This window comes from Dryobates pubescens, chromosome 1 (genome assembly GCF_014839835.1).
Source record: "Dryobates pubescens isolate bDryPub1 chromosome 1, bDryPub1.pri, whole genome shotgun sequence".
NCBI lineage: Eukaryota > Metazoa > Chordata > Aves > Piciformes > Picidae > Dryobates > Dryobates pubescens.
The window spans coordinates 46,417,045-46,440,400 of record NC_071612.1 but is presented as its reverse complement, the minus strand read 5'-3'; the positions used below and the strand labels follow the sequence as shown (position 1 = coordinate 46,440,400).

At 45.4% G+C, this 23,356-nt stretch overlaps 2 protein-coding genes across 2 annotated transcripts in view; one reads left to right on the top strand and one right to left on the bottom strand.

Annotated features, from left to right (window-relative positions):
• Window positions 1-23,356, bottom strand: part of IGFBP7 (insulin like growth factor binding protein 7) — a 139,205-nt gene that overhangs the window by 65,222 nt on the left and 50,627 nt on the right. The gene's annotated exons all lie outside the window — the stretch shown is intronic.
• Window positions 9,783-23,030, top strand: REST (RE1 silencing transcription factor). Its single transcript, XM_054164966.1, has 4 exons — window positions 9,783-9,868; window positions 11,139-12,049; window positions 17,492-17,575; window positions 20,593-23,030. Exons 2-4 carry the CDS (start codon window positions 11,149-11,151, stop codon window positions 22,275-22,277), a joined length of 2,670 nt encoding a protein of 889 aa, XP_054020941.1. The 5' UTR covers window positions 9,783-9,868; window positions 11,139-11,148; the 3' UTR covers window positions 22,278-23,030.

Sequence of the window (23,356 nt, the reverse complement as noted above, 5' to 3'; positions counted from 1 at the left end):
TCAGGAATGACTAAGGCTTGTATAACCAGGAAGCTGGCCTAGCATGTGCTGGCTCAGCCACTCCACAGGCATGCCATTGCAAATCCTGTAGGTAGATGTATGTTTGAAGTTATCAGATGCTTATGGAAATGCCACAATGCTACTGCCAAGCACAGGAAAGGGGTCTTGGCCCTGCATCCATGTTTCTTTCCTACTGCTGTGTATCTTGGAATGGACCCAGAAGGCCAGAAAGAGCAGCAGGATGAAGGATAGCATGTTTACACGTGCACTACCAAAGCTGAGCTTTGCAGGTGGAGCCTTTGCCCCTGTCTGCTCACTTTTCACACACAGCAGGAAATACTGGGCAGCCATAATAGCAATTTATCAGGATTATTTTACTGGGTTTGAAAAATTGTATCCATCCCTAGAGAAGGTCAGTTACGCTCTAGGGACCATCTGATCCAAGTCCAATTTGGTCTTCAAACTATCCACTGTGAAGTTTGTTGGAGACAAATCACAGTATGCTTAAAGACCAGGTTCTCTGAGTTACCTATGCATGATTGTTTTTTGCTTGTTTACTGGATTTGTTTTGACTCTCAGAGCTGGCCTCACGATTATACCCCTAAGATCATGGCCTCTGTGGGCCATCATCTGTAGGCCTCCTGTGCCCTTGTAATCAGTATGTGGAGCTGTATTTATTGATGGAATTACCAGGAATTCAAAATACATTTTGCTGGTTCTGAGTAACAGGAGTTATTAATCTTCCAGTCAACTCCTGTAGTCATTTTAATGTCATTAAGCAGCTGTAAATGCATCACATCTGCTTTAAGGGACAGAAAACAATTACAGTTGAGGGAAAAAGAAAAGCAAAATTAATGTAGATAAAATGTTGAGGTGGAACAACCTTGTAGAACTGACCTTCATGCTGGGAATACTTCATTAACATTCTTTTTCCAGGAGGAGGACAAGTGCTTTATTGCTGTGGGTTTGAATAATAGCACCAGTGCTTTCAACACCATTCCAACAAGGGTGGGAGACTTAGAGCTGCAACAGGTTTGGTGTTTGATAAAGTCAGACCTGTTTGGGCTCTTTGTACTTTGATACAGTTTGCAAAGAATTGGTATCGGTAAGAAGTTAAATAGATCAATGCAAAGATTCATGCAGCTGTAGCATAGGCAGAAACAAACTGGCCTGTGCTGTTTCTGAATCTGTGGTAAAAATTAAGCTTAAAGTAGGCTGAAACGGCTCAGAAAGTTGCTCCTTTCTTTGCTTTTTTATTCAAGATCCTGTTCAGCACAAATTGTCATCTGCTGCTGACACCTACTGTCAGCAATGTTCTTTTCCTTATGTAGGCAAATCCTGTGTCCTTATCCTGACTTAGAAAAACAGCCAGGCCTCCAGGGTCACAGCACAGTGTGATTCTTTCTGGGCAAGCTTGATTGGTTAATTCTATGTGCTCTCTTTCATAATAGGTGGAAGGATTTACTTCCTTTTTAACAAAAAGCTGGGGATTAGGCTGTTGAGAAGTGAATGTGTTTAAAGCTGAAACACTGCAAACAACTGATGAGAGAAGACTATGCTTGACTCAGGTAATCTAGTTTCACCCAAGGTACTAATACATTCTCTTCAACTGATGAAGCTGCTAAAGACAATGTTTGGACAGATAGTGACTTTTACGTTGCAAAGCTGCTTTGAGCATAACAGAAACAGAACATCCTGCAGCAGCTGAGAGAGAAACATAATGTGAACAATTTGCAACGGCATTCATTCTGAGAGGACCAGGGGAGAGCAGAGTCCCAGACAGGAGCTGCTGAGTGTTTCTAGCCTGAACGTGCTACCTAGGCATCTGTTCCTCTCCAGTCTGTTTGCTCAAGCACCTGAGAGGCCTCCCGGAGCCAGGAGTGCTACCACTTAGCCTCAGCTTGGCAGACTTCCAAGCCAAGAGGCTGTAGGCAAGGGAAGATTGTATTTGATGACCTTTGGACAGCATGTCAGAAGAGGCCCGGGAAGACAGCTGAACTACAGGAATGTTTCATGCTCTGGAATGACAAATGAAGCAAGGGCAGGAAAGGCAAGGCAAGGGCTCTCTTTCAGCAACAGAGACCTTTGAAAAACAATGTAGGAGGCTCTGGTGAAGCCAGATGACATACTGGAAGGTGTCCTGTGCTCTGTGGCTGCAGCACACTAAAGGATCTGTGTCCCTCACTCCACATTTGGCTTTTGAGAGACTGTCTGCATCCAGCTGCTGGCTCAGGCTACTCCTGATGTTCTCTTCCTTTCTCTCAAATGTATGGCCTAACCGTAGTTTTAGAATCTTGACACCTCAAAATACAGACCTTCTCATTTACAAAACTTCTTACCACAGTATTTTTTTGGGTCCAAAGCCAAAGATGAGATGGAAAGGATTAGGCAATTTATCAAAAAGTAAACACATCCATGACTGAGCAGTTATGTGAGTTCTGGCTCAGAAATCCTTAGATCTTGAATTCCAGAAGCAGAAGGTGTTAATGGCCTCTGTCAGTCAGAATACTGAACTGGGCAGAGCTTTCTTCCTGGACAGTATGAGACAGCTCTTACATCCTTATGTACCAGGACAACTCTCCTAGTACAGAAAGATAATGCTAGCTGAAATGTGCTATTCCCAGTACAGCTGACTGAAATTCTGCAAACAGCATACCTGTCATTGCACAAGAGCTTTTGCTGGCACAGATGGAAGGAGAGAAGAGCATGGGTATTTTGCATTCTGGTCCCAATGTAAATTATTGGCAGAAAACTTAAACCAGTAATAGTAACAACAACAATAATAATAATGTTACAATAGTTGGCACCTCTTTACTCAGCATTTCCGTGACACCAATGATTTGAATAAGCAGTTGCCCTGACTGCATTCAGACACTTTCACACTTTGCAGAAAAGACTGCTTAACAAGTGCTAATTTTTCAAAGTGCAAAGGAGGACAGGTAATGTTATTAAATGTCTTCCAGGAAACTTTGTGCATTAAATGTTACAATTTGGATGATGAAATAAAATCCACACTCTTCCATCTCTGCAAGTGGTTTAATTTCCCACTGAAATCAGGAGAAAAGGCAGAGACAACATGTTGGACAACATTGTTTGAACATCCTAAATAAACAAAAAAGCCAATTATTAAATACTTAATTTGTGTTCCAAGAGATGGAGCTGTAGCCTGTGCTATGTTACAACATGTGCTATATTAAAGAAGATAGGTAAATTTTAAGCTCTCATGAATGTAACAAAACTCATATACCTTGGCAAGTAAGATCTTGATGCACTTGCCCACTTTTCCACCTGAGACAGGGATGTTGCAGGAGCTTCTTCTAGCCATAGCAGTTTACTTTTATAAGCCAGGTGAGAACTCTAGGGAAGCTAAATACGTTTTATCAGCCTAACAAGATTGCATTTTGGTTTTTCTTCAATTAATCTTTTCATCTTTTGCCTTGACAGTTTAACATGCTACTGAAGCACACAGAGTTCAGATGACAACTGCACCTGTCCCAGAGGAGGTCTCCGAGCAGGCAGGCAGGCAGGGTGGCTGGCTGGCTAGGCGAGAGTTAACATGACTGGCGTGATTTTCCTATGGTGCAGTAGTACCTCAGGGCCCCAGCCCAGCCTGAGAGAGGAAACCGATAGTACTGGCCACTGTATCCCCCCAGTAGCACATAATCTCCAGTCCTGCTGGGCTCTCAGACAAAAGGCTAGGGGCAGGGATCACCCTGCAGGGTGTGTGGGATGCGGTTTTTCCGGTTCCTTTGCCTTGTGGGCAGAGTTTTGTTAGTCCGAGATGAGCTGCAAAGATACTCGAAAGAAAAGATTGAAAAGGGAGACATTTGTAAGTGGGGTTTGAAGATGAACTGCCCATCTAGGTCAATCAGCGAAGCGGCAGCTGTTAGCAGAGCTATCAATTTGCTTGGTGTTGTCTTGCTCTGTTTTGGTTTTTTCTAGTTGCCCATTCAGGGGAAAAAAGTAATCACCATTCTTCTGCACAGAGTACTGAATTATCCGTATTTAAAATAAATGCTAAGCCTCGTTAAATCTGGGCGTCTGACAGTATTGTACTGGTGTGGGTGTATCAGTGAAACCTCTTTTGAAAATGCTGCAACCCCGCAACTTAGATGGAAGCAAAAGGCAGAAAACACCCCCTCGGGCCTCCTCTAGCCGCTACCTGGGTGTCCTGCCCTGTGCGACTCTCCGAGCGCTGGCAGCCACAGCTCCGCCGAGAGCTGAGGGTCTGGAAAAGCCTGTAAACCTCCAGGGAAGCGCAGAGAGTGTGCTTGGGAAAATGCTCATACACTCCAATGATTCCTGGGGATTATTTCAGGCTGGTGAAACGATGTTTCTGTTGACTGAACAATTACTGGAGGTGAAGTGGAAAGCACATGGCGTTTTTATGTTTATCTAGGCTGCGTTTTCATTTCCCCTAAACCAGATCCCTCCCAGCAGGAGAGTTATTGAGAGCAAACGTGCAGTGTGTAGTTTGACTCACTGAGAATGAAGGAGAAACCACGGGACAGGACAGGGCAGGACAGGACAGGATGGTACAGTAGTCAGAACAGCTGAGCCTCACCACACAACCCCATGTTCTTTCTAAATAGGGCCTTCCTCATCCCTTATTCTTTCTCTTACTTAGTAATTGCCCATTATATCCTCTCTCCTCCCTGCCTGATTCCTGTTGCTGTCAATCAGCCAGTGGCAAAGAGCAGGGAGCTGTTGCTTAAGAAACAACTCTTACCCCGAGAGCTGTTGTCAAACACCAGGCACACGGTTCCCTACAGCAGAGCACTCTCCTCTGCTCCTATATAAGAAAAGCTTTTGAAACCAGTTTTACATGTTGCAGCTGCACCTCTGTCTAGGCTGTAGCAGTGTAACTCTGAGTACAACATTGCTCCCCTCCAAACAGTTACTCAAGCAGCTGTCTGGTTGTCTGGTTTAGAAGCCAGGAATGCCTGCAGAGGATTAGGTTCTATGTGCCTAGACCTGATGCTCGACTGCATGGCTTCCAGCTGCAAAATTGAGAGCAGGCTTTTCACAGCACTCGGTACCTACTGGCTTTCTGTTCCACAACCTGAAATCATTTGGACACCCAGCCACATAAATGGGAGCTGTGCAAGGTCTGATGGCATAAAATGAGCCATTCAGAACTTCTTGAAACAGACAGGACTCCACAGGATGTGTGTATGCCAGGTTTATCCTTTGAGTCAGATGGGTGAGGAGAGCTGTGTCCGGCAGAGGCAGCCTGAACACTAGATCTACCGCCTGGTAAAATCTCAGCCACAGCAGCTGGTAACTGCCATGCCTTAGGAGCCAAAAGACATTTTGCATACATATCACAGGATCTCAGGGGTTGGACAGGATCCAAAGAGATCAAGTCCAACCCCCTGCCAGAGCAGGACCATACAATCTGTTTCTATATGCTAATAGGTAGAAATATTAAGCCTGATTGCTTGTAGAGAAATGCCCTGTAAGAAAAATTACTTTCAGTAGGTATTTATCTGCCTTTTTTTAAGCATGATATTTCATAGTGTATGAAAAGATGGCTTTACCAAAGTCTGCCCCTTCACAATATCAGCTGCAATCAAGAAGTACCAATGCCATAACATATTAAATCAATCCTGTGTGCTTTTCTGAGAGAGGCAAGAATGAGTACCTAAGCCTGGTTAACCATCTGTAAACTGTTATTCCCACAAACTGACCCTTCACTACACTCATTTTTAGGCAGAAGAGCTAGTGTAGCATTTCTACTGACCTTGCAAAGTGAGATAAGCCAGTGGTAGAAATTTTTGGAGAGGTGGTTTTACTAGGTAGGTTTTACTGACCTCATTCACCACACAGAGACAGAAACCTTCATGCTGGAAGAAGAGAGGAGATGCCCTGGTGGAATGGCTGCAAGTCAGACCATTTTACTATTAAAACAAAACAAAACAAAACAGATAATTATTAGATTCCTGTCATCATGAGACCTACATATTTCTGAAAGCTTTTTCATTAAAGAAAGTGCTTTTTCATTAAAGCCAGAATTCCTAAAATGCAAGTGATGCTGCATAGGGCTTGAAATTTTGTCCCATTCTCACCTTCAGACGTGAAATGTGTTATAAGTAGTAAATAACACGAAACAAAATTAACTGAGGCCTTTTTTTAATACAGGCAGCAATGCTTTCTTCCTACTAGCAGGGGAAAAAAAAAAAAGAGTCCTTTCAGAGCACCATGCTACAAAATATATATATTGTGCAATGCTCTGAACAGTTTTTTAGAAGTTCAGTAGAGCCTACATTGTATTTTTAAAGCAAGTGGTTTTAGGGTCTATTTTCCTGGCAGCAAAGCAATTGATATTTAAGTTTTTTAGGAACACTGGCACCATAAACCATTTTTATAACATTAACAAAGCAAATTGGCGTACTTGCAGAATACAGAAGTTGAGAAATCTGGTCAGACTGGTTTCTGAGAGATCTCTGTTGAAGTGATAAACATTAAAATGCTATTAAGATAACATTAATAGTGGTGCTTTCAAACAAGCTTAAGCAATCTGGTCACTCAAAAAAAACCCCGAACATATGAGGGAAACCATGCAGTGAAAAAAAAAACCAGCCTGCTTTTAGGGAATAAACCTAAAAAGGCACTTAGATCACAAAGGAAAGAACCTAAGTTCCATTAGGAACCTCGAGTTGTCTAAAATGCTTTTACAGTTCTAAATGCAGTGCCTTTATTTTTATAACCAATGGGCATTAATATTGAAGTTTCCTTTCTTTTACAAACCCAGTTTCAACTCCCTGCTCCCCAGCTGATCCAGAATGGAAACAATCAATTTTATTAGCCTTAATGTCAAGTTTCTTGTTTTGGTAGAAGTTTTCATTTATTATTGCCTTCCCCACCCCCCACCCCACCCCCCCCCTCGGTGTTACAGGCTTTGATGTAGATCATTTCTTTCAGGATACATATTCATTACAGAATTATCTGTATTCAAGCTGCTCAGGTGCACCCTGACCACAACATAATTACTGTAGCCACTTCCATTTGCAGCTAAGATTTCTTGGGATTCACATGTGGGATTTTATTTTTAAATCCTTGGATAACTAGCAGCACTTGACTGCTGGCACAGCTAAGGGGTGGTTAACTTGAGTTTTCACCTATAAATCTGATGGGGCAGCCACTACAGTTAAGGGTGTTTGTGAATAGCACAGACTTAACGCAGGGGCAATGTTCAGCTTATAGCTCAATGGAGCTTTTCACCGGGAATACATCTTTTGTGTGGAGCTGGGATAAGGAGAGCATTGAGCATGGAACTGTCTGCAAATAAAGCAAGTTCTTCAGGATCAGGGCAACGGCAATGCTGAAACCACTTAAGGAAGCTGGACTGAAATTTTAGTTAGATTTTTCAGTAGTCTGACCCAGTCACATCCATACGTTTTGAAAAGCTTTGATGTGAGTCTGTCCTCCCATGCACTCAAGTTTCCAGCAGCTCAGAGCTGTAGCCTCTGTTAATACCAGAGCACAGCTGTGGCCCAAGCACCCCACTCCAAAACAGGGGAAATTATCCTGAGAGCAGTGCAACAGGGGGTAAGACAGAGGTTGCAAGAGCACAGTGCTTTGGAAAGGGGCCCCAGTTTCTCATCTTAAGGTTTTAGGGCAACTTCTTTCAAATGAGTTCATGACATTATATACATAAATACACATAAACCTCTAACATAACACACCTGTGTGACAGAGGTTCTATTCCAGGTGAAGAAAACACAGGTATATATAGAAGTCGGAGAAACAAACTTGCCCTTGAGAACAAGAAATACATAAGTAGAAGTAGGGCTGTTTGGGAAGATCTGCAAGCATGGCTGGCATTTCTGTAAATACTAACAAATGAGGGGGGTTTTGTTTTGTTTTGTTTTTTAATAGAATTGTACAATGAAGAAACTTTTCTAGAAATGTAAATCATAAAAGGCATTTACTTTTTTTTTTTTTTTTTACATAAGTGGAAAACATCAAAACTCCTTTTTAAATACCTAGAAAATGAAGCCTTTTTGAAAGACAGGTTCTTGGGTAATTTATATGCTTTGCTAAATTTTTAACAGAAGCTTTCTGAAAGCCAGAAGTGCAATGTTACAGTTAAAAAAAAACACTGAAGCAGTACGAGAGTCCAAACCCTCCATTGTAAAACCTAAAGCACCACGAGTGTGCATCAGGTGCTGAAAAAAGATGTCAAGAATTGACTGGTTACCAAACTGTGGTGGTGTTTTAAACTGAAGGGTAATGGCGCATGCCTGGTGCAGGCACATTGTTGCCAGTGGAACCAAGGAAGGTGACAAGACATGCCCAGTGCAGCCCCCCAGCCTCTGCTCTCTGAGCTGGAAGTTATTGTTCACCATTTGCTACTGTATTCATCACACTCTGGGGTGAGTCCTAAAATCTCAGTGCCTGTGGGAGTAGCAATTGGAGCAGTTACGCAGGCTTGGATGCTGACAGGCACTGATACCAGTGCTTCTGCATCCTGCACCCCATGCTCTGGCACTCGTGGCCTGACACCAGCACCTGCCCTGCTCAGTTAAACTGAATACAGCACAGTCTCTCCCAAGCAAAACTCACCAACCCTGCTCCAAAGCCTTTGGGGGACTGATTTAATCAGACCCTTCTCTGAGAAGAGAACCCCATATGAAATTCCTCAGCCAGCTGGAAGAGAAGCTTCAAAACATTCCACAGCTTGATGTGTGGCACAGGAGGATGGGCACAAACGGGGCTCAGCTGGGTTGCAGTTCCTGGTAGGGGATGGACTAAGCAGGAATGGATCAGGTAGGCTAGTTCAATACCCCATTTAAATATCCACAAAGTATCTTTACTCTCCCTCAACAACTCCCATGATTTCTGTATCAAGGAGAATCTCCATTCGCTTTCCCTGGTTTTGGAGAAGTTCCCACTTTGCCAGCTGGGGAGGTGCCCCCGTCTGCACACTCTCTGCCCAGTAGTGCAGCAAAGCTTGCTCTGAATTTGGCTGGATGAAGCAGAGATGTGCAGTGATGTCAGCTCACTAGGCACTGGGCTCCCTCTCAACAGCTTGAGACTTACAAATCCACTCAACCTGGTGAGTTTTAGGCCCCAAATGACTCTTCAAATATCCATTTTGAGAAGCAATACAAGTGCCTCAGAGAAGAGCGAGCCACTTTGATGTCTGGGTTCCTCCTTTGGGAGTGGAATTTACTGCTGGCCTGACCAGGACTGACTGCTGCTCTTGTGCTCCCCATTTCACACGGGCGTCTCTGCCGCGGCAGCAGGTTGGTGTTTTTCCCTAGTTTTGGAACAAAGAGGAATCGCTGTGGAGGTGTGGGGTCCTATGAGCGCTTGAGGCACTTTACATTTTCAGGACAATGTGGGGTAGTGGTTGGTTGCCTGGCCCGGCCCATGACAGGGCGCAGCACAGTGAAGGCGACGCCACGGGCAAACCTGTGGCAGTGGTCTGCTGAGCTGCATCGTCCCTGAGCGGGACAAAGCTGAGTGCGGCACCGGAGCCTGCACGTACAAACTGCCTCGTCCCAGAGGACAAACCTTCTCCTCAGGTGGAGGCCGACAACGCCACCGCCGGGATGGCTCCACCCTGCCGAGACCCCTTGCGCCGCGTGACCCGCTCGGCTGCGCAACCCTGGCACCCCGCTTCCCCGGCCACCCCTCTGCGGCCGGCCGACCCCCGCGGCGCCAGGCCCCGCGCTCCGCCAAGGCCGCTGCCCGGGCCGGGGGCGGGGCGGGGCGGTGCCGCCGCTGCGCGCTGTGTGCTGGAATGCGCCGCGCCTCCTGCCGCCGCCGCCAGCGCCTCCCCGCCTTGCGCGCGCCCGGCCCCGCGCGCACCGCCCCGCGCCCCGCAGCAGCCGCGCGGCCGGGCGGCCTCGCGCCGCCGGTAAGTGCGGGGAGACCCGGCGGGACCTGGACCCGGGGGGGAGGCGGGGGCGAAGGGGGAAGCGGGGGCCTGAGGAGCCGGGTCGGGCCGGGCCGTTCCGGGCCAGGCGAAAGGCGCTGTCCAGGGCTGATCTGCGGCCGGCGGGGACGGCCGGGCCCGGCGGGGAGGGCCGGGCCGCGCGGGGGGATCAGCACCACGGCTAAGGAGCCGCAGCCGCCGCCTGTGCCCCGCCGGACGCGGGGGCGCTCGCCGGGCCTCGCCGCCGCCGGAAGGCGATGCCGCCGCGGGCCGGGCTGAGTCGGGTCGGGCCGGGCACAGCCCCAGGTTGTGGGCCCGGGCGGAGGCCTGGGGCGCCGTTCGCCCTCTCGACGCCGGGCATCGGGTGGGCGCGGCCGCCGTGACCTTGCCGGTACCGAGCCGCTTCTCTTATCCTGAGACCCCGCACAGAGGCCGCTTCCCTGCCCTGCCTTGCCCGTCGCGGGGGGGGGAAGGAGGAAGCTGAGACCTTGCCTCCCCTCCTGTCCCCCCGGGCCGGCCGCAGGGGGAGCAGCGGGGCGACCGTGCCCGGCCGGACCCCCCCGGCGGTAGCGAGCGGGCCGGGGTCGGCGGTGGGCGGCGCGGGGAGGGCCGCTTTGTGTGGGCAGGCAGAAAATGGCCGCATGCCTGGCAGGGAGGGAGGGCGGCGGCGGGGGCACGGCACGGCTCCCCCGGCCGCCTCCCTCGGCGGATGTGCGCCGGGCTGCGGCGCGAGGGGGGGCCGCCGGCGGCCGGGCCACCCCCTTTTGTTGTCGACCTTGGGTCCGGTGGGATCCCTTCAGCGGTCGGTAGCCGGGTGTGGGCCTTCTGCGGGGCCCGACGGCCTCAGCACCCACCCATGTCTGACATGGCGGGCCTCCGGGATCTGCGGGGTCCCGGCGGCCCCCGTGGGAGCGGGCACCGCTGCGGTCCAGCACGGCCTGGCGATGGGACACAAGCCGACCCAGAGTACCTCCCAGGCCCTGCGGGAGCAGGTACGAAAGTCCCTGCTGTCACAGACCCCCACCTGGTCTCCACGCATAGGGCAGACCCAAACAGCCCTTTTTGTGAGAGGAATGGGACCCCCGCCGAGGCCGAGCATGGTCTGTGGTAGCAGGGAAGCCCTTACTCAGGGTTCTGCCTCCTGGTGCCGCAGTTTAGTTTTCTGTATCAGCTGGAGGGTTGCTTGAACAAAAGCAGAGGAGGCTTTTCCATAACTCGCGTGCTCACAGGTGTACATTTTCTCTTCCAACAGAATTACTGCTATGGCAACTCAAGTGCTGGGACAGTCTGGTGGGAACAGCCTCTTTCCTGGCAGTGCTAATATTGGTATGGCATTGTCCAATGACATGTATGACTTACACGACCTTTCTAAAGCTGAGCTTGCAGCTCCTCAGCTTATTATGTTGGCAAATGTGGCCTTGACAGGAGAAGTCAATGGCAACTGTTGTGATTACCTGGTTGGAGAGGAGAGGCAAATGGCTGAACTGACAACAGTGGGAGACAGCAACTTCTCAGACAGTGATGGAGAGGGTATGGAAGAAACCCAAGCTGCTGACAGTGACCATGAGGCGCCTGAAAATGCAGAATTAAGCTCTCTTGAAGTTCCTAGTGTGGAAACTCAAGATGCAGCTGCTTGCACCCCTCCTAAGACTCCCAGTGTAGACAAAGATGCATCACTGGAAGCACCAGGTACTCCAGAAAGCACAGAGGACAAGTCTAAGAGCTTGAAGAGCAAGCCGTTTCGTTGTAAGCCTTGCCAGTATGAGGCGGAGTCTGAAGAGGAGTTTGTGCATCATATCAGGGTTCACAGTGCGAAGAAGTTCTTTGTGGAAGAAAATGCGGAAAAGCAAGCCCAAGTGAAGGATTCTGATTCCTGCACTGCAGAAGAGGTGGATTTCTCTAAGGGCCCAATTCGTTGTGATCGTTGTGGCTATAACACTAACAGATATGATCACTATCTGGCTCACTTGAAGCACCACAACAAAGCAGGGGAAAATGAGAGAGTCTACAAGTGTACCATATGTACTTACACTACCGTCAGTGAATATCACTGGAAGAAACACCTAAGAAATCATTTTCCCAGGAAAGTGTATACCTGCTCACAATGCTCCTATTTTTCAGACCGGAAGAACAATTATATTCAACATATTCGAACTCATACAGGTGAGTAGCCTTTTTTTGACTTAAGCATGATAAAGAGTATTGAGAAACTGTGATGAATGAAGCAAAAGGCTTCTGTTTGCAATATTCATTCCACCACGATAAAGCACTGTACTCTCTTCCCTTGGTGCTACAAGATTACAGGCTCATGGAAGTGTGGATTTGGTTTGTTTGGTTTGAGTTCCAGTTTGGACTTCTAGAGAACTGAGAAAATCTCCCAATGTCAGGCATCCAGAAGGAGATCAAGAACCTCCTGTTCAGTAATTTTAAGCCAGGTTTTTGAAGAGGGCATGACAAAATGTGCCTGTGATGGTCGTCAAGACTTAACAGCGCAAAAGCCTGTAAAAACAAAGCAAGAAGGTTCACAAAAGGTGCCTAGATCACATGGGTAGTTTTGCAAGTGGAATCTTCAGACTGAGCTGAAACTTGACTAAGCTTTAATTGCAGAGGTGAAAGAGGTGCTGTACACATGCAAAGGAGCCTTCCAGCATCCATGAAGTCAGAATAAGAGCCGTGTAGTGTGCCCAGTGGATTAATTCTTTTTAATGCACAAGGGCCTCAGTTTTCCTAAGATCTGTAACACTGCAGTAGGCAGAAGTAGGCACATACTTTTGCTTGCCGATAGAAAGGGCTCCAGGGAGTCTTCAACCCGATTTCCTGTCTTCTCCTAATGACAGTTCATGATCTTAAGAAAAAGTGTGAGGCCCCTTTCTGCTCTGGTTTATACCAAATGAAACAGGAGGACCTACAGTGTGAGCTGGGGCTGCACACGACTTAAGACATACTTTGCTTTGCATCAGAGAGCCATGCCAAGCTCTCGACTGGGGAGTCCTGAAGTGTGCCCACACTCAGACTTTTCTAGGAGCGGGTGTTATATAGCCATCTCACCTTTTCAGGAAGTGAGGTGCGGTTGCTTTGCTTCCTGATCCCTTTTGTGGAAGCAGAGCAGTTAAGACCTTTCTCGTAGCTTTTCAGAAGCTTTTGATTCCACCTTGTCAAGGCTTCCTGAGGAGAGGGCAGACTTGCTAGCCAACTTCTAGCGTGCTGACCTGGCTCGGTTCCTCTTTATTGTAAGCTGTGCTGGCTGAGCAAAACACTGGGGGATTTCTCCTTTGAAGTCGTGTTTTGTCATAGCAGTGACATGAATGGTTTGGAAGCTTTAGTTCAGTTGTCTGCAGCTGTCTGGAAGGGGAGGGCTGGAGTCAGGCGGCCTCGGGGCTGGGCTTGAGCTCAAATGTGCAGAAGTTTGTGTTTGTCAGCATGCTTTAGCATCTGCTTTGACGAGGCTGGGAGGGTCTGCTGGGATTTTTAGTAGCTTTAGACATATTCTTCTCTTAACAATAGCCACGTGCTGTTGCTTAGAGGATACTGTCAGTTTAAAAATCAATCCTGTCTAAATATTTTTTTCCTAAACAAGTAAACAAAGATGATTGTGAGAGGTGTTAGAAAAATGGTGTGGTTTATCCTCTGCTTTGTTTTCTTTGTGTGTATTGTGGGAGATAACAGTAAAGAGACCGGGTGAAAATGACCACATAATAGGAGAGAAACTAAATAACTCATTCGGGGGACTCATGGCCAAATGTGAGCCTATGCTGCGATGCCTGCCCGTTTTACATTTGTCTCGACTTTAAATTCATCCCTGCTTGTGTTTGTACATGACATTAAGTCCTCTCTCTGATCTCTGAAAGCTCTTGTTGATTTTTACAGGAACTAACCATTGTTTGCTGAGGAAGTGCTCTGTTACCACTGCATTTGATCAATTTTGCAATTAAATACGTTTGGGTTTTTTACCAAAAAATTCTAGGATGTTAAACTATGTAGGATATTGCCAAGTTCCTCTTTCCTGCTTTAAAAAAACAAGTGGTGCAATCAAGGTTTCTGGTTGTTTGGTTTGCCGTGTCTTTTTATTAATTTAATTAACCTGAAATGAGTGATGATTATGATTTAGACATTTTTTTAGTCCACCCTGTTAGTTGTTCCTGTGCTAGCTCTTAAGTAAAAAGTTAAGCTCTTTCAGCCAGTTCTCACTTAATAAAAATCTTTCAAATATGTTAGGAGACATTTAATAATGTGCCTTGTTTCCAGTAACACTGATTTTGTGGGCGAGAGTGTTAAAGCTAAAGGAAGAGTCTTAAAAAAATTAATAAGCTACTGGCAGGTATATTTATACACCAAGCTAAAAGTTTCTGTTGATACTAATATGCTGATACTAAGATGATTGCTTTAAAACAAAAACAAACCCACAATGCACACCCTCAAACAATTCCCCAAATAACCCAGAAAAAGACCCACCCACAGGTATTTTGTAGTCTAAAGTATTTGCAGACTGTTAACATAACAGCACGGAATTTAATAAAAGCTGTCTGAGTGATACTAAGACATCTTTGGATTATAGTTTCCATTTAAACTCAAGAAAAATATTTATTGTATAAAAGATGAGAAATACATTCTCCTATTTCATGGGTTCTGAATATTGAAAAGAAAGCTGGAGTTGTTTGTTTCTTTGTTTTCATGATTGCTAATAAGTTAAATAATTTTGGGTAGATACTTGTGTTACTGTCCTGGTTTTTTTTGCACTTGTCCTGACTTTTCGTCTGTGGGAAAATGCCTCCCTGCAGATAATTGGGTTGTGCTCTGTCTGAGCCTTCCAGTTTTTTGAAACACTGACTCTCCAGAGTGCTACTGCTGCTGCTACTGTTGCTGGAGAACTGCAGGCTCAATGTCCTGGGACTGGTTGACTCAGCTCACTAAAATGGCAGTAAAAGATTCCTCTTCTCCTGGGTGGTTTTCTGCTGAATCAACACACAAATGCCATAGCACGCAGGCAGGAGCAGGGAAGAGGACTGCACAGGAGTACCTTGCATGGAGGGAGAAGTACCTATCCTCTGCATGTTTGGGGGCCACTGGAAGGCAGGCAGAGGTTATGTGCTTGCCTGTTGCTTGCACCCATGCTGGAAAGCAGGTGTCATGAACCTGCTCTGTACTTGCAGACAGTGCTTATGTGGCAGGCTGCTGACAAATATGGGGGACCTTGGGCAGAAGGGTGGTTTGAAGATGTTACAGATGCTTATAAGCTTGTCAGCTGGAAAGGCTACATCTGGAAGAGTCTGTCTGCTGCCCAAGGGGGGTGCCTGTCCTTCCTTTTGCCGATGGGGTAGAAAGGTCCCTTTGTGGCAGGGAACAGATGCACCTGGACTCGTTTGTACTCATTAGACACGTTAGACCAAGTTTTGACTTGATTTACTCCATCAACTATCCTCATGGCAGATCCTGTAACTCCAGTGTGTGTGAGACAGTGCAGCATTGTTCTCTCTTTTTTTTTTTTTTTTCTCCATTTACTTGTTAGAAACAATTTCTAGAAAACTCAGTTGCAAATCATCTGCAGGACTTTATAAATACGACATCTACTGCAGGCAGTCACAGTGTTCGGTGCCTAGTTTGGGACTGTTACTTATTTCAGTACATTTTTTTGTCTGTCACAGTGGATCGTTCTTGCTTGCCACTGTGTTGCAAGTTTGAGGAAAACAGTTCCATTTTAAGCAGGCAGAACTTTTAATGGCATCGCAGGAAATAAATCTTAAACTTGATCACTGATGTCTGCATGTTCTTGTGGAGCAGCAGCTAAGTGCCTTTTGAAGCATGCACTAGGTAGAGGCTTATTCTTTAAGTGTCTGTGGAGAATGTTTTTGTTTTGGTGGCTCTTTTGCAAATAATGAGCTTGTAAAATTATAATAAAAATCCTCTGGGGAATAGCATTTTATAAAACAGCCCTTACAATGTAGTCATGCATTTAATTCTCAAGTGGTCATAACACATTTTAAATTAGTGACACTTCAGTACATTTTGTTGCTGTGGCATATATAAAATAGCTGAAAGAAACTCTTTTCCGCATTTCTAATGTAGGTAACTAAACTTAAAGATAAAAAAATCGCAGGTAATGTGGGAAGAAGGTGTGACTGAATATTCCAGGACCTTTTGCCACATATTTGCAGTCTGTAAGGAGTCATTTAAAAACAAACCCATTTCTTCATAACAAAAGGGCTACCCCTCCCTTCTACATGACTTAATCTTATTGTGTGTATTGCACCAATCTCCTACCTTGTTTTAGCTGGTAATGGTGGGGGGGTTATGGTTGTCAGGGTGAATTGACCTTTCAACTGCTGATCTAATCAAGAATGATAGTCTAAGTGTTTGATGGGAGGAAGAAATGTGGGATTAGTCTGCATTTAAAAGACCACTTCTACTGCTCTTTTGGCAAAGGCCAGCAGTGGAGCCTCACATCACATACTGGCAGACGCAGGTCTCCGCTGCTGCAGACAGAGCTATGTCTCTGAAAGTGAACAAACTGTTTGTGTGGGGGGCTTTTGCTGATGTCCTGGTCTCATTGGTTTGGAGAGCACTTTGGTTTTATGCTTAAACTGATGTAGCAGGATGCTGTTGTGTAATTCTGACTACAGTGGAGTAACTTACTTTCCCCTTACCAACTTCACTTCCCTCTTTTTTTTGGGGTACCCATCCAGGACTAAAAAGTATTTTTACAACTTGTAGTGGAGACAGGGCTGTGTAGGTCCCTTGGCTGTGCTAGCAGTTTGGGACCAACACCCCTGCTATTTACCTCGACCTGCCTAACATGTCAATACTACAACTGTCTACCTTTATTTGAGGCTTGTGTTCACTTGAAAAGGCTTTTCAAGTATCATTGTACTGATAGTTACACAAGCTAACTGTCCAGTTGTGGAGACCTAATTTATGACAGGTTAGTTTCCATTAGCTCCCCAGAAACAATAACTCTTCAGGCAGAGGGATTTGAGCCTTCAAAATCAATGTTGCTGTTCTCACTTAAGCTTTTGTTAGCAGCATACTTTCACTGAGCAGGGCATCAGGCTTTTCTACACTCCAAGCCAATTTCACTCTCCTAATAAAACTTTGGAAGTAGAGACTCGGTCTCTATCTGTGCTTGTGTTCTGGCAAATGCAGGCCCACACTGAATGGATGGGTTTTCCCCATCTTAATCCAAATTAAACACAAAGGTTTCAGGTAAGGTGTTACGTGAAGCAAGAGCGTACCTGACTTCTTACAGTCTGTATCTTTTGTGTATCTTCTGAGTGCTGAGAGAAGACACTGTAGGAAAGTCAGCTCTGGTGGCTTAAGGCTTCCCTAAAGGTGGCTGTCCTCATCACCTTTTGCCTGAGGTGACTGTTGGACCCCAGATGGACATGAGGTTGTGCCTCTCTCATATTCTACCCCTTCACTACCCTTGTTCTTAGGGCATGACATGTTACACTGGTCTAGCTCAGGCATGTGCTTCTCTCTGTGTCACTCTTCTGAGAGACAATGTATCCTTAAATGCAACTTGGAGATTGGCGAAAGCCTCGTATGTATAACTCTAGCCAAGTCTGGGAATCTGCTGTGTTTCAGTAACTAATTTGCTGTTTGTTTTTGCAGGAGAGCGACCCTATCAATGCGCTATGTGTCCTTATTCCAGCTCTCAGAAGACCCATTTGACCAGACACATGCGCACCCACTCAGGTTGGTAAGGGGTGGCAGCGGCATGACTCAGGAAAAGGGGTGGTTCATAGAATCACATCATGGCTGAAGCTGGAAGGGACTTCTGGAGGTCATCTGGTTCAGCTCCCCTGCTCAAGCATGACCCCCTAGAGCAGGCTGCCTGGTTCTTCGTGAGGTGTCAGCACATCCAGTATGGCTTGAGCTTTAGCTCCTGTTTTAACAGGGAGTGTTGTCTTTACCTGATAAGGAAATGCTAAGTGGCATTAATAAAAGTGATAACAGGGGGGTATAGTTTTTTCTTTCCCTTTTATTTTCCAAGGTGTATTCCCAAGCTCACATGACTGCTCTAGCAGTCCTAGTAATCTAGTAGCAGATACAGCCTTGTGATGACAGAGGAGCAGATTCTCGTTTCGTGCTGCCATTACTCAGTTTGAATCAATAAATGGGAAGATTTAGAGGAGCTGAGAGTCTCCTTTGTGATGTCTGCAATTTCATCTTATCTGGGTGTCTTGAGGGATCCCTTAGCTTTTGCTTTGTGTTACAGAAAGATGTATAATAGTATCTGCTTATGGCAAGGAGACGCAGGAAGAAGAAGGAAACTCAGAGAGTGTTCACATGCAGCTCAATCTTGTGGCACTCGAAATCAGAGTAGTAATTTTCACAAGCCTTTATTTCTCATGGCTGGTCATAAGCTGTGGTGTTACAAACATCTGTTCTCACTTTTGCAGTTCTGTTTTTGAATGAATTAACAGCTTTTGTTGTGAGTTCTAACAGCACAGGCATGCTAGGCACCAACACAGTTGTTTATGACCCTTGTAGGGGGAGTTCAAGTAGATCTTTGCCTGTGCTTTTGGTTTGCTGATACCTGAATAGACCAGACCTAGCTGAATTTCTAATCCTAGCAAACAACAGGGAAAGCTTCCTGAACAGTTGTTTCAGTTTCAATAGACGAGGCTTTTAATTGAAATCAGAAGGCAGGTAATTTTTATTGTAGTGGAGGGGGATTTGGGCCCTTTAAAAATAGCCAGCCTTACAATGACATCTCAGTAGCTTGGTTTGAAAATTTTGTGAATGAAGTTTTCTGCTTCCAGAGACAAAAATCTCTTTTAGCTGAACCTCAGGACTAAATGTGAATTTTTGAATGGTTTGGTTAATACTGAGCCTGGAAACCATTTAATGAACATCTTACTCTCCCCTCATTTGCACAAGAAAGTATCAAGTCTGAAGGAGATTGTGGAGTGGGATCTGCCCTTGGCCCTTGACAAAAAGGCCTGGGGGGGAGGGTGTGAGCTGTTCTGACAGAAGTGCAAGTGTATGTGGGACCCTTGCTATCGGGGTGTGTTATTATTAGCTCTTAGAACTCCTGTTGCATGTCTTGCCACATTGCCCAGGCAGCTGGACCTTTTCTGTGGCAATTTCTGGACTCTCCAGTTCACAGGCTGGCCTTTTAAGGCAAACTGCTGCTGGAGATTTCTTCAAATGTCAGGCAGGGAACCACAGCAGTTTAGAGGCTACTTCGCAGCTGTGTTCTCAGTCGTCTTGGTACATGACTTTTCCACTTGTACAACAAAACCCCTGGATTTAGTAGAAGTGATGGACACATACTCTTCACAGATAGGCTTTAAGTTACCCTGTTGCCACTACCTGTACAGTTAGAGCAGCTTGTTCATAAGGTATATGTAAGTGAGAGGCTGTTTTTTCCCTCACTGTGTAACATGGAATTGCTTCTTGATGTGTAGGTGATAAAGGTTCATACCTGCAAGGAGGAAAAGCAGTGAAGCACATCAAGCTTAAGCTTGTAGAAAATGTCACCAGGAAGTGGAAGGAAAGGGAAAAAAGGAGGAAAGAAAGGAAAGAAGGAAAACAAGAAGTAAGGAAAGAAGTGATAGGGAATCAGTTACCCTTCTTTAAATTCTAAAGAGATGCTGCAGGCAGATGTGAAATGATCTAGAGTCTTAAACAAATGTCCCCATCTTTCCTGCCAGGAAGCAGTGGAGCCTTTTATAGAGTTTGTGAGGGAATCGCATGCGGATCAACCATGTGGCAATCAGGAGTATGGGCAGTGTTGGGGCAGTGTGTTGCAGGGGTGGGAGAAGTGCTATTGTACCAGGAGCAGAAGGGGCTGGAGTAGATTTTCAGCACTTAGGAAGTGGCACACATTAGTTCAGAGCTCAGGAGTGTCCCAGATTCCTCAGCTGAATTTGCACATGCACAGATGTTTTCAAACTGTTACTGGACTTGAGTTGTGCCAGAAGTGTTTTTCCTATTTGCTTTGATGTGTAAAAGGAAAGCCACTTCTGCTGCAGCAGTATGCCCTAAGCACAACATTTCAGGACCACTTCTGCAAGAGTCATTGCACAACTCTGAACAGATTTCAATTGGAACAAGATAGCTTTGGACTGCATCTGGCTGGCTTGCCAACAGTAGCCTTTAGCCAGAACATCACATGTTTGAGATACCATAACTATAAAACAAATTACCAGAGGTGAAGATTACCTAACTAGTGTGCCACTTTCACATGCTTTGGTTTTTGCTAGCTTCTTTCCCCTCATTTCTAATTCAATGCAAACATGAAGTATGATAAATCTGTGTAACATTGGACTTTTTGAAACTTTTTTTTTTTTTTTAAACTTTTGTGTGAAACTGCTATTCATCAAATGTTACATTTCCATTTTTCTACAATGCATTCAATGGACCAGTTGGGTATGGATTCCATTTGCTAATAATACTGTAGAGAGATCTCTGCCGGTATGTATGCATAGCCAGAACCTGTGACGTTGTTACTGCCTGTTTGATTTTGGATCCCCTTCCTCCCAACCCTCACCCCTTTTCTCTTCTTTTGTATTTTATTCCCAGTGTCTTGTGAATGTGTTTGTGACTCGTGGATTTCTTATGTTGGCTTCATTTAATTTTAAAGGCGCATGGATAATTTTTTTTTTCTTCTTTTGATTTTTATATTTCTGTACCTGTATTTAGTGGGAATTGATTGCCCCCTCTGCATGATAATCACCATCATTCCCTTCCACCCTTCCTCTTAGGTGAGAAGCCATTCAAATGTGATCAGTGCAGCTACGTGGCCTCAAACCAGCACGAAGTAACTCGTCACGCAAGGCAGGTTCACAATGGGCCAAAGCCTCTGACTTGCCCACACTGTGACTACAAAACGGCTGACCGCAGCAATTTCAAGAAGCACGTCGAGCTCCACGTCAACCCGCGCCAGTTTCTCTGTCCTGTTTGCGATTACGCGGCATCTAAGAAATGCAACCTGCAGTATCACATCAAATCCAGGCATCCCGATTGTTCTGACATCACCATGGATGTTTCGAAGGTGAAGCTACGGACTAAAAAGAGCGAAGCTGACTTCTCTGAGAGCACTAATGACAAAGCGGAGAAGGAACAAATGAAAGGGGATGCGGCTGCGAAGAAAGCTGAGAAAATTGTGAAAGTGGAGAAAAAAGATCATTTGGCAAAGGAGAAGAAGCCAACGAGCAATGTTTCTGCAGGCCAGGTGACAACCAGAAGTCGGAAATCAGCTTCAGAAAACAAGCAGGTGGATGTTAAAACTGAGAAAAATACGGAGAAAACATGTAAAACTAAGAAGGTCAAAAGAAAGGCAGAGACCGAAGTAACTTCGTCAAAGGAGGAGCCTGCAACTGATACCTCAGCAGTAACAAAAAAGAAAAAGAAAGTGGAAGCTAAGCCCAGAGACTGCCAGGAAGCTCAAAGAAGTGACGCTATATCAGAGGAGGAGCCTAAAAAGCAAAGTTCTTGCCTCAAGAAAAACAGAAAAAAGAAAGCTCTGAAAAATAAACATGGTAAGAAAAGCAGTAAGCTCAATCAGGAGAAGATTGAGGAAGAGGAGATGCCAGATGAGTGTCCTGTCACAGAAGAAGATGGATGCATGAAGCCTGGCACTGACATCGGCAACCAGAACAAGCAAGATCCCACCGACGCAGCGGCGTTAAATGATGGTGGCCATTCTGTCAAGAGGGAGAGCACCAATCTCATACAGGACCCAGAACAGCACTGTCTGCCAGCTCAGGATGCAAACGCAGAAGCTGAGGTAGAGGACCAAGAAATACCTGTTGTAGCAGGAGAGAGTGAAGCCACTGTTAATGAAAAAGAGAAGGAGAGAAAGGCGGACAGAGGGGAAGATGGCTGTTCCGAGGAATCTTCCCATGCAGCGTCTTCTGAAAAAAGCTTGGATGTGCCCATGGATGTGGTAGCGGATGTGGCGCCTGAGGAGTCAGAGGAAACCTCTGTGGGAGAAACTGTGAGTAACTCAGACCCGATGGACCTGACCAAGACGTGCCTGCCAGCGACGGAACCAAGAGAAGATGCCGTGCTGGTACCTGCACCCCCAGAAGGGTGTATGCAAAGTTCTAAAGTAGCTCTGGCCTTATCATCTCCGGGTAACACAGCAGTGAACGAGTCTCAGGAAATGGATGAGGATGAGGGCATCCACAGCCATGAAGGCAGCGACATAAGTGACAACATATCAGAAGGAAGTGATGACTCGGGGTTAAATGGTGCTCGCTCCGTTCAAGAGGAAACAAGTCCAAAGACATCCCAAGTTGCTGCAGATGCCCCAGTGGTCAGGGAGAACTATGTGTGCATCTTCTGTGACCGCTCCTTTAAAAAGGAAGGGGAGTACAGCAAGCACCTGAATCGCCACTTAGTCAATGTGTATTACCTTGAGAAAGCAACAAAGGGGCAGGAGTAGAAATTGCTGTGGTTTGGGGAAATCTTCTTTTGTAAGATCTTATACAGCTAATGTACAGATATTGTAGATTTTTTTTCTCTTTTTTTTTTAGCACAGTTTGCTTTAGTGTCTGCATTGGTTTGTTTTTTGGTTTAGTTTTGAGGTGTTTTCTTGAAGTCAAAAATATTTTTGACAACTTTATGTGTAATGGTGAATTCAGTAACTGTTGGATCTCTTCATTAGAGAAGGCAGGTAGGGTGTATGAGGCTGTGTCCTGCAAAGTCAGTGTAAGCTTCTAGTCTCATAGCTTATGCAATCTGAAAAATTGAGTTTTAGGAGCAAGACTGTAGCTAATAATACACACGTTGGATGTTTATAGAGCCATTAGCGTTAGCTGATTTTTGTTCTAGCAGCCAATTCCTTCTCTCTCTCCCCTCATCCCTTTATTTTTGTGTGTGTCTTGATGTTTAAACTGTTAAACTACTTGATGTTTTTTTCTACCAGGAAGATAGCTTCTATTACATGAAGAGCACTTTGTAAAAGAAATCAAAGTTGGCTAGTGATGAACATAACTGTTTAAGATAATTTTGATTGTGAACATACATTTCAGATCCCCTAAGCGTGAACGGTGAGCCAAAATCTGGGAGTTGTCTTTCCAACTTTTGATTGGAGAACCTCTGTCTTGATTAATATCTTAATGACTATGATAGGTAATTGGCTGTGTTGTGGGGGAGCAAGTTTGTTATTTTTAATTTCTGACTCTTTTTTTTTTTTTTTTTTTTGTGCTTTAAGGGCTTAAAATATTGCACATTGTTTTTGATTTTTACCTATGCAGTGTAATCCTTTAGGAATAGTGCTTGTGCAGTACATGTACACTTTATATATTCCTGTTTGGTTTTGTCTGTGTAAGTTCTTTTTATTTGGAAACGTTCAGATCCATTGCTTGCCATGGGACAGTTTTCTGTGATGCTCTTTACTGCAGATTTTTCTTGTTTTTTCTGGGGTATTATTAGTTGTGCATGAAGCTGCTGAAATTATAAACTATTTGGCTATATATTTTTGACTGGCTTTAAAATGGTATGGCTCTTGAGCAAAAGGAT

Coding starts and splice junctions, on each gene's coding strand:
- REST (XM_054164966.1), top strand. CDS start 11,149: ATGGCAACTCAAGTGCTGGGACAGTCTGGTGGGAACAGCCTCTTTCCT. Junction 12,050..17,491: donor ACATATTCGAACTCATACAG/GTGAGTAGCCTT, acceptor TTGTTTTTGCAG/GAGAGCGACCCTATCAATGC. Junction 17,576..20,592: donor ACACATGCGCACCCACTCAG/GTTGGTAAGGGG, acceptor CCTTCCTCTTAG/GTGAGAAGCCATTCAAATGT.